This window comes from Geotrypetes seraphini, chromosome 11 (genome assembly GCF_902459505.1).
Source record: "Geotrypetes seraphini chromosome 11, aGeoSer1.1, whole genome shotgun sequence".
Classification (NCBI taxonomy): Eukaryota; Metazoa; Chordata; class Amphibia; order Gymnophiona; family Dermophiidae; genus Geotrypetes; species Geotrypetes seraphini.
In genome coordinates, this window is record NC_047094.1 from 17,359,974 (window position 1) to 17,374,657 (window position 14,684).

A 14,684-nucleotide genomic window follows, 5' to 3' on the forward strand; every position below is an offset into this window, starting at 1 on the left:
ACATAGAAATGTGACAGCAGATAAAAAATAAATAGCCCATCCACACCATCCACTGTCTCCTCCTCTCCCTGTGCTTGTCCAATGCTTTCTCGAAAGGGTGCAGAGAAGAGCGACTAAAATGGTTAAGGGGCTGGAGGAGTTGCAGTACAGTGAGAGATTGGAGAAACTGGACCTCTTCTCCCTTGAAAAGAGGAGACTGAGAGGGGACATGATCGAAACATTCAAGATAATGAAGGGAATAGACTTAGTAGATAAGGACAGGTTGTTCACCCTCTCCAAGGTAGAGAGAATGAGAGGACACTCTCTAAAGTTAAAAGAAGATAGATTCCGTACAAACATAAGGAAGTTCTTCTTCACCCAGAGAGTGGTAGAAAACTGGAACGCTCTTCCAGAGGCTGTTATAAGGGAAAACACCCTCCAGGGATTCAAGACAAAGTTAGACAAGTTCCAGTTGAACCAGAACCTACGCAAGTAAGGCTAGACTCTAGTAGGGCACTCACTAAAGTTAGAAGGGAAAAGATTCTGTACAAACGTAAGGAAGTTCTTCTTCACCCAGAGAGTGGTAGAAAACTTTAACGCTCTTCCGGAGGATGTTATAGGGGAAAACACCCTCTAGGCATTCAAGACAAAGTTGGACAGGTTCCTGCTGAACCGGAACATACGCAGGGCACTGGTCTTTGACCTAAGGGCCGCCATGTAAGCAAACTGCTGGGCACAATGGACCACTGGTCTGACCCAGCAGTGGCAATTGTTATGTTCAGATGCAGTACCATCTTCACCAGAAGGCCGTGCCACGTATGCACCTTAACGGTTATTTACTAGCTTTTAGTGATCAGCAATTCTTGATAGCTCCATTGGATCCTTCTCTGGATTTCAAAATCATCCCTTTGCTTGGTTTTATAGGAACCTGGTGGCACAACACATCATTAACACTGTCTTAGGTATCAGTTTCATTGGTGCAGGCACACATTGCTCTCCTAGTCCCCATTTGCTGATCAGGAACTAAGTGGTGCTTTTCTACCATTTCTGTTGGACCTTCATGTGTAGTCAAAGGAGCAGCTGATACAGCAGCAGTTTTGATCATGGGTTTGCTGCAGATGCTGTTATGTCACCTTCAGATGGAGTTTAGAGAGATTGTGCTGTCTAAGCTTTGAAGGGGATTCATTCAGTGCTCCTAGTATTGTTCCATTTTCTTGTATTCAAGTTAGTGGTGTGAATGAGGCATGAACTGACAGAAACGGGCTTTTCTCTGTCTCATTTTAAAAGGAGATGAAAGCTGAAATTCTGACTGATCCAATATGTGAAAGCAGAACTATCTAATTTACATGCAACCCAGGGAGTCTAGAGAAAAGTGTTGGACATCAATGGGAAGCGGAGGTAACCTGGAGAAGAAAGCCCCCGCCAGAGATTTCTCCCACTTTAGTTGAGTCAGTCTTGAGTAGTCACTCTTCTATTTCATGTATATTGTGATAAACAAGTTTCCTCCTTGCCTGGTAATTGTCACTTGGAAATTGGATTTGCTTTCCCCCTGTGTTTGAAAAGAAAGCGGCAGGTAGAATGAAGGATGAGAGGTCAGAATTCAAGCACAGAGTATGACGCTTTCTTCTTCATATATAACAGTATGTTTGCTTCTATCCATACATAAGATAATGTATTCTAAGAATTTAAGTACAGCAAGATTCTTGAAGCTGGCCTTTGATCTAGAGTATGGGTTGAATATCTACATTTATTCATGATTGCTTACTAAACATCTTCTTTTTTTTCCAACAGCTGGAAGCTGAAATTAACATCTTAAAATCTCAGATGGGCATCATGGATCAAAGTAGTTTTGTTGCCAATGAAGAAGTGAACTCTCTCAGGTGAGATGAGAGCTTTAGGGCTGGAGTAATTCATTTTATAATCACTGACCTGCTGTTTGGTACGCTATTGAAAGTTCAGAACTCTGTAAAGGTATGGAGAAGTGTAGAATAAAGTTTTAATATCAGCAGTGGAAAAAAGAGAATGTTTCCTAGATGAATTTCAGCTTTTAATATTTTATTTTTCAAAACTGTGTATTAAAAAAGAATATTAAAAAAATGTTCAAAGCAGTTTATAGTAATATCATAAAGTATCAAAGCATGCCACATTACAATCCCACCTGACCTCCAAATGATACCCAGAATACACCTTAATAGAGGCTAATGCCAAAGGAACAAGAAAAAACACCTGGGTCAGAAACAAATACACTTTTATCGTATAATTAGGCTGTTACATTAACACAGTGAGGGCTGGATTCTGCAAACAGTGCCGTTATCGGCGGCTGTCTACAAAGTAGCCACCGATTGCATGCAAAGCACGCAATTGTGCCGAATTGCGGCTACATGGAAGGTAGGCCAGGGGTTTAAAGGCCTATGTTTCCAGCACCTACCTTCCACGAGAATCACGTCTATAGAGGCGCCTAAAGCCACTTCTGGTGTTAACGTGTTAAACGTGGATCTGCAAAAGTTAGAGGAATGGTCTAATGCCTGGCAACTAAAAGTCAATGCAAAAAAATGCAGAGTAATGCATTTGGGGATTAATAATCGGAAGGAACCGTATATGCTGGGAGGTGAGAAACTGATATGCACGGATGTGGAGAGGGACCTTGGGGTGATAGTGTCCGAAGATCTAAAGGCGAGAAAACAGTGTGACAAGGCAGTGGCTGCTGCCAGAAGGATGCTGGGCTGTATAAAGAGAGGCATAGTCAGTAGAAGGAAGAAGGTGTTGATGCCCCTGTACAGGTCATTGGTAAGGCCCCACTTGGAGTATTGTGTTCAATTTTGGAGACCGTATCTGGCGAAGGACGTAAGAAGACTTGAGGCGGTCCAGAGGAGGGTGACGAAAATGATAGGAGGCTTGGGCCAGAAGACGTATGAGGAGAGACTGGAAGCCCTGAATATGTATACCCTAGAGGAAAGGAGAGACTTGGGAGATATGATTCAGATGGTCAAATACTTAAAGGGTATTAAAGTAGAACAAAATCTTTTCCAGAGAAAGGAAAATGGTAAAACCAGAGGACATAATTTGAGGTTGAGGAGTGGTAGATTCAGAGGCAATGTTAGGAAATTCTACTTTACGGAGAGGGTGGTGGATGCCTGGAATGCGCTCCCGAGAGAGGTGGTGGAGAGGAAAACGGCGACTGAGTTCAAAGAAGCGTGGGATGAACACAGAGGATCTAGAATCAGAAAATAATATGAAATATTAAACTAAGGCCAGTACTGGGCAGACTTGCACGGTCTGTGTCTGTATATGGCCGTTTGGTGGAGGATGGGCTGGAGAGGGCTTCAATGGCTGGGAGGGTTTAGACGGGTTGGAGTAGGTTTTAACGGAGATTTCAGCAGTTGGAACCCAAGCACAGTACCGGGTAGAGCTTTGGATTCTTGCCCAGAAATAGCTAAGAAGAAAAAATTTAAAAAATTTAAATTGAATCAGGTTGGGCAGACTGGATGGACCATTCGGGTCTTTATCTGCCGCCATCTACTATGTTACTATGTACAGTGGCCATAGGTGCCTCTCTAGTCGGGACAAAGCCACCATGTTTTTGAGGTACCTAAAGGCACCTCTGTTTTTTAACAATGTTTTAATTGATTTTAATTGGTGCAGTCAATTATTGCGCTGATTTCGTTAGGCAGTGGTAGGGCACCTGCCACTGCGTAATTAACAGTGCCATTTTGAAAATTTGATCTGGAGTGCACATTTTAGGTTCTAGTGTACTAGTCACTTATATGTGTGAATGTTACAGTTAACTGATGAAACGTATCGGAAAATTCCACTAAAATTGGCATTCAAATATGAATTACATACAACTCAATGCCTTATCTGTAGTACAACCATCTATTGGAAGTAAAATAAACTGTTTTTTTAACTATTATTGTGTTCAGTCACTTCCACCAAGGTCATAACTGGGATAAGTAGGTTCAGCGCTTCCCAGAGCAGGAAAATCAGGGACTGTGTGCTGGATCTGCAAATCCCTCTGGGAGGCTTGAATCCTGGGGATGATTCTTCTGTCCTGCACCTATTTCAGTTTGCGGCTCTGCCTGACCTTATTTCTGAGTCTTTGCGGGAATTACACTTAGTCACTCAGCCGGCTCCGTCCACTTCTTCCTCCTGGTGTTGTGGTGTACATTCACAGCCTGCTACCATTTCCTGGCACCTTGTTGTAAGCATTCTGGTCTCGGAGCAGTTTGACTCTCCGGAAGGTGCTCTAAAATTCGCTAGAGCTATGTCACGCTTGTCCCCTTTTGGGTCAGCCCAGGGTGTATGCAGGACCACCATGTGGATGTGGTCCTCTGGACACTTTTTGACGCAGCTGCTTTATGCATCAAAGCTGCTTCAGCATTGACTGTGCACACTGGAGACTGAGGCGGTGGATCCCCCTCCTCAACTTATTTTAGCTGGGACAAATTATATAGCTGCTACATTGGATGACCTTATGTGTGTTTGGCAAAGGTGTTAGCATACTTCATCTCTTTCCGCCAATGCCAACTGCTCTGGTTTCAACAGTGGGCTAGTGATACCACTTCCGAGGATACATTGGCTAGGCTACCTTTTAAAGGGCAGATATTGTTTGGCAAAGATCTGGACGACCTCATGCATTCTGTGATGGACTGTCACCTGAGGACTCTGCCTGATAGTAGACACAGACTCTCCAGGGGTTCTGGTCACTCTAATTTTCATGGCTCACAACATTCCAGACTGTATGCAAATGCCACATCGCAGAGATTTTCACAGGGCTCCCAATGATACTACCTTGGCTATAAATGATCCCAGCCTTCCACCTCCCATTCTGCACCCTCTGCCAGAGAGGCTCAATGATGCCAGACCAAGAAATGCCCCACTGGCTCTCAGCATTTCTTCCTGCCTGGATGTGCATTACATCCAACCAGTGGTCTTGGACATTATTCGGTCGGGCTACCAGCTGGAATTTGCTCGACCTCTGACAGATTGGTTCGTGAAATCTCCTTCAGGTCTCCCAGACAAAGCACTTCAGGTCGCCTGGATAAAGGGTTCAAGCAACCGTTCAGCATTTGCTGGATATTCAAGCTATAGAGCCAGTGTCACCTGACCTCTCGGGCTCCGACAGATGCTCCATATACTGTGTCATGCCAAAGAAAGGCGTAGAAGATTGGAGGCTTATTCTGGATCTTGAGCACATGAAGATTCCCCAATTCCAAATGGAGACCATGTGTTCAGTCATTGAAGCAGTGGCCCCAGGAGAGTTTCTTGCCTCTCTGGATATCATAGAGGTATACTTGCATATTCCCATTTTTCCGGCCCACCACAAATTTTTGCGGTTTCATGTTCTGGAACAGTATTACCAGTTCTCAGCCCTGACCTTTGGGCAGGCTACAGTGCCCCAGACATTCACCAAGGTGATTGTGGTAGTGGTGGCTTACCTCTGACAGATGGGTCTCCAGGTTCACCCTTACTTGGATGACTGGCTGATCAGAACTCCCTCATTGGCCGAGGGATGGCACTTGGTGGACTGAGTGCTCCAGGTATGTGGACCTGGGCTGCATTGTCAGTTTCAGGAAAAGCCATCTCATGTCCACACAATCACTGGAATACCTGGGAATCCTTTTTGACATGGTGGCAGGCCACGTCTGTCTACTGGAAGCTCACAGGCAGAAACTGTGGGCCCAGTTTCTTCCCTTCTACAGTGGCCGGTTCCGTCGGCATGGGATTATCTTCAAGTTCTAGGCTCCATGGTTGCCATGCTGGATGTGGTTCCTTGGGCGAGGATGCTCATACGTCCTCTTCAGCATGCTTTGCTCTCTCGTTGGGCTCCACACAGGGATGCCCTGCAAGACTGTCTACCTTGGACTCTGGAAGACTGAGCAAGCATAGACTGGTGGCTCCCGCAATCGCTGCACAGGTGTGTACCACTACACATTGTCTCTTGGATTGTGGTGATGACAGATGCCAGCCTTCGGTGCTGAAGAGCCCATTGCAATCATTGTTCTCTTCAGGGGTGTTGCACGCCCTCTCAGCGAAGAGGTATATCAGCGGTTGGAGCACAGAACCATTTGTCTAGCTCTGATGACTTTGCAGAAGACTCTGGAGGTCATAGGAACATAAGAACATAAGAAGTGCCTCTGCTGAGTCAGACCAGAGGTCCATTGTGCCCAGCAGTCCGCTCGCGGGACGGCCCAACAGGTCCAGGACCTGTGTAGTAGTCCTCTATCTATACCCCTCTATCCCCTTTTCCTCCAGAAAATTGACCAATCCCTCCTTGAACCCTAATACCGTACTCTGTCCTGTCACGCCCTCTGGTAGCGCTTTCCAGGTGTGCATAACCCGTTGGGTGAAGAAAAACTTCCTAGCATTGGTTTTGAATCTGTCCCCTTTCAACTTTGCTGAATGCCCTCTCGTTCTTGTAGTTTTCGAAAGTTTGAAGAATCTGTTCCTCTCCACTTTCTCTATGTCCTTCATGATCTTGTAAGTTTCTATCATATCCCCTCTAATTCTCCTCTTCTCCAGGGAAAAGAACCCCAGTTTCTCCAATCTCTCAGCATATGAAAGGTTTTCCATACCTTTTATCAAATGTGTCGCTCTCCACTGAACCCTCTCGAGTATCGCCATATCCTTCTTAAGGTACGGCGACCAATATTGGACGCAGTACTCCAGATGCAGACACATCATCGCCCAATACAACAGCAGGATAACTTCTTTTGTTCTGGTTGTAATACCCTTCTTGATTATACCTAGCATTCTATTCGCTCTCTTTGCAGCCACTGCACACTGTGCCGACGGCTTCATTGTCTTATCCACTATTACCTTCAAGTCCCTTTTTTAGGTACTCTCACTCAATAACATCCCTCCCATTGTATAGTTGTACCTTGGGTTTTTTCTTCCTACATGCAATACTTTACATTTCTCTACATTGAACTTCATCTGCCATCTCATCGCCCACTCCCCTAGCTCGTTCAGGTCACTTTGTAATTCTTCGCAGTCCTCTTTAATCTGAGCACCACTAAATAGTTTGGTGTCTTCAAATTTTATTATTTTGCACTTCGTCCCTGTTTCTATATCATTTATAAATATATTGAATTGCAGCAGTCCGAGCACTGACCCCTGCGGAACACCACTCGTGACCCTCCTCCAGTCCGAGTAGTGGCCCTTCACTCCTACCCTCTGCTTCCTATCCGCCAACCAATTTCTGAGCCATCTGTGTACGTCTCCTTCCACCCCATGGTTCTTCAGTTTCCGAAGTAGGCGTTCATGGGGTAACTTGTCAAAGGCTTTTTGGAAATCTAAATATACGATGTCTATGGGGTCCCCTTTGTCCATCCGTTTGTTAATTCCTTCAAAGAAGTGCCGTAAGTTCGTTAGGCATGATCTCCCCTTGCAGAAGCCATGTTGGCTTGTGATCAGAAGTTTATTTCTTTCTAAATGCTCATCGATGCTGTCTTTTATCAGCGCTTCCGCCATTTTCCCCAGGACCGAGGTCAGACTCACCCTTGTGTTGTGACAACAGCTTTGCCTTTCTTTTAGTTTGCTTTAAAAGTTCATTAGAACATTTTGGTACACATATTTATTCATAGTTAAATATACATAAATTTAGTGTATGCAAATTCAATTTATTTAAGGCAGCTTAATGAACCAAATATATGTTAATGAATTCATGTCTCTACTAAGCAGCCATTAGAGACCTTGTTAGACCAGGAACGAATTAATAAACTGAGGCCCTTATTTATTAAATTGCATTACTGTTTTAATATGTATTATATACATTAGTGTATATTAATTTGAATTAAGCATAAAGTTAGTAAATAGACCACATGGAGAATATTAGGGTTTGCATTACTTCATGTGCATTAAATTGCATTAAAGCACATCAACATATTGATGCAGGTTAGTAAATGGGAGCCGAAATGTATTTAGCAAAACAAGGAAACAGAAGATAATAGGAGAGAGACAATAAAACCTATCTTCACTGACTTGAGCTCTGTACAGTGGTACCTTGGATTACGAGCAAAATCCGTTCCAGGAGCATGCTTGTAAACCAAAATAGGCGAGTTTCCCCATAGGAAATAATGGAAACTCGCTTTGATGCGTTTCCCCCCCCGAGAACCGGCATTTCTCCCCTCGAAGGCCCCCCCCCTGCGATCAGGCACCCCCCCTGCGATCCGGCACCCCCCCTGCCTTGAACCGGCACCCCCCCACCACGACCCAACACCCCCCCCCCCGACACGATTGGGCACCTCCCCGCCACGATCCAACATCCCCCCCGACACAATTGGGCAACCCCCCCCCGCTTCTTACCCTCATCTGGGCACTCTTGAAGATCGGCCTACTCGTCTGCTGGGCCTACTCCCCTCCCCAACAAACGCCCTTCTCTCTCTCAAGAAGCCCCTCTTTTTCTGATCTCCTCTACCCTTAGAACTCCAACTTATGGATGTCCTAAATCTCTCAGATACTCTTTGCCCATAGATCTCCAATTTAACACGTAAGTTTCCCATTTAGACTATCGTACTGCATTAAGACTCCTTGTACGGTATTATTTAGACTTTTATATGTTATTGTATTTAGACTCACTGTATTGTATTGTAAGTGGATCTATGATATCGCATTGTATTAAGATTTTTGCTATTCGCTGAATGTCCAGCCTTCTTATAATGTAAACCGCCTAGAAGTCGCCTGACTATGGCGGTATAGAAAAATAAAGTTATTATTATTATTATTATTATTAAGCATCTGAGCATGCTCAAGGCCTGCGAGTTCACGTTCTGAACGTGAACGTGAACTCGCAGGCCTTGAGCATGCTCAGATGCTCAAGGCCCAGCAGACGAGTAGGCCGATCTTCAAGAGTGCCCAGATGAGGGTAAGAAGCGGGGGAGGGGGGGTGCCCAATTGTGTCGGGGGGGATGTCGGATCGTTTCGGGGGGGTGCCCAATAATGTCGGGGGGGGGGGGTCGGATCGTGGCGGGGGGTGCCAGTTCGAGGCAGGGGGGGTGCCGGATTGTGGGGGGGGGGGTGTGCTCATAAATCGAGCCATGCTCGGTTTCCGAGGCACCGATTTTGCAAATGTTTGGCTCGTCTTGCAAAACACTCGTAAACCGAGGTACCACTGTATTCCCTTTCCCTCCCTTAGTAATCCCGTGCTTGCTTGACCTGAGATACTATCCTTGTTTCCCACACGTTCACTGGGAGGCTGTGCCACTGTCTACCTGCAGATATTCTATGGCTGTATGCAAGACTTGGGCAGACGGCTGCCCCTGGGGGCTTTTGTTCCCAAGCTGGGCAGTTGAAGGAACCTAAAGAGTGTCTGGCAGTCAAAAATATGTGGAGAAAAAAGCCTCAAACTTAAGTAGCTACCTTATCACTGGCATTAAAAAAAAAATCACAACTCTACAGAGAACTTGCTCCATATCTGAAAAAGGTCTAAACCACTGTCTGCACAGGAGAGCTGGAAAAATACTTAGCTGGAGAATCAAACACTCAGTTCACAAAATCAGATTTATAGATAGGATTATCCTCTGGTTGTGTTTAATGTAAAAAGAGAGCTTTATGTAACTCTCATGAACAATTATTGGGGTATAGAGTCAAAGGTCTAGATCGGGGGTGTCAAAGTCCTTAAGAGTATTCAGTCGTACTACTACTGAAGTCTCTTACACTTATAGGTTTATTAAGTAGGAGATTATTCACAGATATCTTCATTCATTCCTTTTTTCCTGAGTATATGGGAAGAGGTGTCCTCCTCTCCCCATATTTTTTGCTGATTTTGTTGAGTTTATATTGGTACAGTGGTGCCTCACACAACGAACTTAATTGGTTCCAGGAGCAAGTTTGTTATGCGAAAAGTTCGTTATGTGAAACGCGTTTTCCCATAACAATACATGTTAAAAAAAATAATTCGTTCTGCAGCATAAAATATGCTAAGATGACATAAAAAAAGATAAATTTTTGGTTATTATTTTTATTTAGATACATCTAAAAACATAATTGTTTTTTAAAACAACACACATTTTTTAAATTTAAAGACAGACTAAGTAGAGTCTAATTTTACAGTGAGAGAGGGCAGAGTCTCAGCGGCAAAAACTGGGACTTAACTGTTCATTTTTTTTTTCTAGCATCGGGGAAGCGGCGAGAGTAGCTCCGCCCCCCCAATGCATCAGCAGTAGGCGCCGGGCCCCTGCGAGCTGTCGGTCCGCCACTGCACAGGGAGCCAGGCGGAGAGAGGGCAGTTAAGCGCAGTGCCTGCGCGGAAGGATGCAGCTCGGGCGACTTCGTTGTGTGAAACGAAGTTCGTTGTAGGAAGCAAGACATGAAGTTCATTGTGCGCAGCGTTCGCTGTGCGAGGCGTTCGTTATGCGAGGCACCACTGTACTTAATTAATGTTGTGTATCACACTAACAACTTGTATAAATGCGCTGTCTCACTTGTATAAATGCAAGGATATATATTTGTGAGACAGCGCATTTATACAAGTTGTTAGAGTTTATATTGGTAACAATTTAAACATTGCTGTGGCATTAGTTTTTGTTACCTTTTATAATTGGCTTTTGTTCTGACCCATGGTAGAGGGTTGACTTCTAGCTCATGGCAGTAAGACCAGGTTGGCCAAGGCTAGAAATCACTGCAACAAGCCAGTAGTGACAACAGCATTTCCTCACAACTTCTGCAATGTTCCACTGATCCTCTCCTTCTGCCCCACTCCTCAGTTTCTTCAACCCCCTCCTCTCCTCCACTCAGGCTTCCTCAGTTAGCAGGGTTTTAAAAAGGTTTGGATAATTTTCTAAAATAAAAGTCCGTAAGTCATTATTAAAATGGACTTGGGAAAATCCCACTTCTTATGTCTAGGATAAGCAGCATAAAATCTGTTGGCCACTATTGGAAACAGGATACTGGGCTTGCTGGACCTTCGGTCTATCCCAGAATGGCAGGATGCACTACTGTAACTCCATATTTAATGGAATGATCCCCCAAAAAACTCAAACGACTCCAGCGGGTTCAAAACTCAGCGATCCACAGTCTCAATTACCATGATCCCATCTCCCCAGCTCTCCAGGCAGAAATTTGGCTCTCTGTCAACAAACATTGCATATTCAAGGGCCTTGTAATTGCTTACAAAAGAGTCCACCTTATCACCCCAGCCTGCATTATATCCAAGCTACATTAGTACATCCCCACTCACCCCCTCCACTGTGAGGTGACTATGCATTTTCTCAGGAAGTTCTCTCCAAATGGAAACCGCACATAAACACTCCTACAGCCACTTTGTCCCTTGGCTCTGGAACCAACCGCCTACACAGATCAGATTACAGAACTCTCTGATGACCTTCTGAAGAGCAGTGAAGACCTTTCTCGTCAACTAAATGGCCTCCATCAGGCAGTCCCCTCATTATACACTACTTCCGTAAAATGCCTGTTATTAAAGATAGCCTTCAAAAATCTATGGCATGAACTTTAATATCTATTTGTCCCAAGTCCACTCGCATATAGATCAATAATATCAATTGGACTTAGGCATATACAGAATCCCGTTGTCTTATAAAGGAAGCCTCAGCCCCACCCCTCCACCGCTGTGTTTAATTCGTGACTGCGGGAAGGATTACGTGGCACTTCATCATTGGCTGCCCGTGTATATTTTTCCACCACAGTTAATGTTAATATATTATATCTCCATGATATGTATATCTCTTAATAAATAATTTTTATTATTAAAAGTTGTCTATGTACTTAGCTTATTCTATCAGCCAACGTCTGGGAGTCTGACCCGACATGACATGTTTCGCACCCAATGGTGCTGTATCAAGGGTCTCCCGAGGACGCGCGTGTCATCTGACTCTACAATGCTTATGAGAGAAATGTAGAGTCGGATGACACGCGCGTCCTCGGGAGACCCTTGATACAGCACCGTTGGGTGCGAAACATGTCATGTCGGGTCAGACTCCCAGATGTTGGCTGATGGAATAAGCTAAGTACATAGACAACTTTTAATAATAAAAATTATTTATTAAGAGATATACATATCATGGAGATATAATATATTAACATTAACTGTGGTGGAAAAATATATACGGGCAGCCAATGATGAAGTGCCACGTAATCCTTCCCGCAGTCACAAATTAAACACAGCGGTGGAGTGGTGGGGCTGAGGCTTCCTTTATAAGACAACGGGATTCTGTATATGCCTAAGTCCAATTGATATTATTGTTATTAAAGGTATTCACATTAAAGATGGCACTATTTAACTCTGTTTCATTAATGGTTGGGAGTTATACATCACAAGTCTCCAATACTTTACCCAACCTCCACAGTATCCAACATCCTTCTCCACAAAATTATAAATTTACCTGGGCCAATGAGGATTAAAAACATCTACCGCTATTGAACATTACTAAGGGTGGATGAGGTGTACCTGAGGCCACATTTTGCCAGATTTGAAATATATGAGAGCATGTGGAACAACTTGTAATTTTGTGGAGAGAAATGTTGGATACTGTGGAGGTTGGGTGAAGTATTGGAGACTTGTGTTAGTAAAGGTAAACATCTTCGTAATTTCCTATGAATATCCCTTTGCAACCAGTCGTGTCCTTAAGCAACCATGAATGTCTAATGTAATTTACTGTGACTGTCCTTTTGTAATCCGTCCTGAACTCAGGGGAGGACGAGATAGAAATCTAAATAAATAAAATAAATAACTCTTATGTTCTTATTGTGAGCCAAGTAAAGGACAATCAAGCCATTGTGACATCACTGATGAGTTTGGCTCTTAGGCATTGGTGGAATGAGGCATTATGACATCACAATCTCAGCTCTTTGGGTTTCTGCCTGATACTCGGGGACCTGGGTTGGCCACTGTTGGAAACAGGACACTGGGCTTGATGGCCCTTTGGTCTGTCCCAGTATGGCAATTCTTATGCTTCTTTAATGGGGACTTTCATGCAGCCTTTGTACTAAAATGTTTCTTCACCCCTGTAGTATGCTAAAGGAAAATCTCCTTATAATTCACTATTTAAAGTCTTCTTCCTGGAATTATCACCTTGTAGCATAAATCCAATATCCAATTCCAAGCTTCCAACCTTTAAAGTATTCTTTCTATATTAAACCTTTAGATCCTTATCTGGTGTTGCTGCTTCTGTTTTAGCCATAGACCTCAGAAACACCCCTCCTCCGTCCCATACAGGCTATGTTCTCATAACGGAGAGATTCATGTGTAGCCTCCTCATCGGTCATAAGAACATAAGAAGCGCCATCTCCGGAACAGACCCTAGGTCCATCAAGTCCGGCGATCCGCACATGCGGAGGCCCCGCCAGGTGTACCCTGGCATAGTTTTGGTCCCCAAATTGCTCCAAGCTTCTCATAAAGAGAAGTGCATCTAGCCTACCCCTACCCATGTCACTTCATGCCACTCATAAGGAGATGTACATCTAACTTACCCTTAAATCCTAGAATGGTGGATTCCGCAATTACCTCTTCTGGGAGAGCATTCCAGGTGTCCACCACTCGTTGCGTAAAGCAGAACTTCCTGATATTTGTCTTGAACTTGTCCCCCCTTAGCTTCAGCCCATGTCCTCTTGTCCGTGCCACATTGGACATTGTAAATAACGTTTTTTCCTGCTCTATTTTGTCGATTCCTTTCAGGCTTAAATTTTAATAGTTAATGCTCAATACTTTTATGTTTTTTTAAACACTTTTTATAACTTTTAAAACGACTAATGAAGTATGTGTACTTATCTTCAAAAGTGTTGCTGTACTAGGCTGGTGGACCCGACATGTTTCGCTGCCGCTTCGTCTTGTATTTGAAGAGTCTATGCGAGATGGTGGTTAACGGCATGTGTGGATCCCTGACGAAGCGGCAGCGAAACATGTCGGGTCCACCAGCCTAGTCCAGCAACACTTTTGAAGATAAGTACACATACTTCATTAGTCGTTTCAAAAGTTATAAAAAGTGTTTAAAAAAACATAAAAGCATTGAGCATTAGCTATTAAAATTTAAGCCTTGACCGATGAGGAGGTTACACATGAATCTCCCCATTATGAGAACATAGCCTGTATGGGACGGAGGAGGGGGTGTTTCTGAGGTCTATGGCTAAAACAGAAGCAGCAACACCAGATAAGGATCTAAAGGTTTAATATAGAAAGAATACTTTAAAGGTTGGAAGCAAAGGAAAATCTCCAGACATAATGATATCTCATTTTGGAAGCAAATGATTGTAATATGATTTTAATTTTTGAAACTTTATAAACCAAAGGCCTATGTGGATCTGTATTCAGTTCAGCAGTTTCAACTCGGTGGCCAGACTGTGTATTGTAATCAGTTTGGGCTTGTCCTATGTTTTATTATTGGGATCGTTTGTTTCCCTTTTCTTTAGAACATAAACTACATTTTCAATGAAAACCTGTAAAGACTTATTTGTGTTATATTTCACCTCTCGAGAATAGACATCTCCTTCACTAGACATTTTATAAGCTTAAATGTGAATTTCTTTGCTAGCGTTATTACTTCCATGCCGGCAATAAAACAGATATTAACTCTGTCATTCTGTACCGCAGGCCGCCTCCTCCCCTTCTATATAATATTCTTTTCCTTCATTACTTCTAGAGGTGAAAAGATGCAGCAAAAGAAGCTAGTTTGGTGACCTCAGAATAAGGCAGATTCAGGAAGTGTTTTGGTTTCAACTGCAGGAAATACATATTGATTGCAATTTGCGTGTGT

At 43.7% G+C, this 14,684-nt stretch overlaps 1 protein-coding gene across 3 annotated transcripts in view; it reads left to right on the forward strand.

The window, feature by feature from the left end:
* The window catches only part of MAD1L1 (mitotic arrest deficient 1 like 1), a 1,000,553-nt gene that overhangs the window by 576,808 nt on the left and 409,061 nt on the right, over positions 1 to 14,684 (forward strand). For all 3 annotated transcript variants that reach the window (XM_033963126.1, XM_033963127.1, XM_033963125.1), the window contains exon 14: positions 1,771 to 1,859. In XM_033963126.1, coding sequence (XP_033819017.1) covers positions 1,771 to 1,859 — 89 coding nt within the window. The remainder of the gene's footprint in view (positions 1 to 1,770; positions 1,860 to 14,684) is intronic.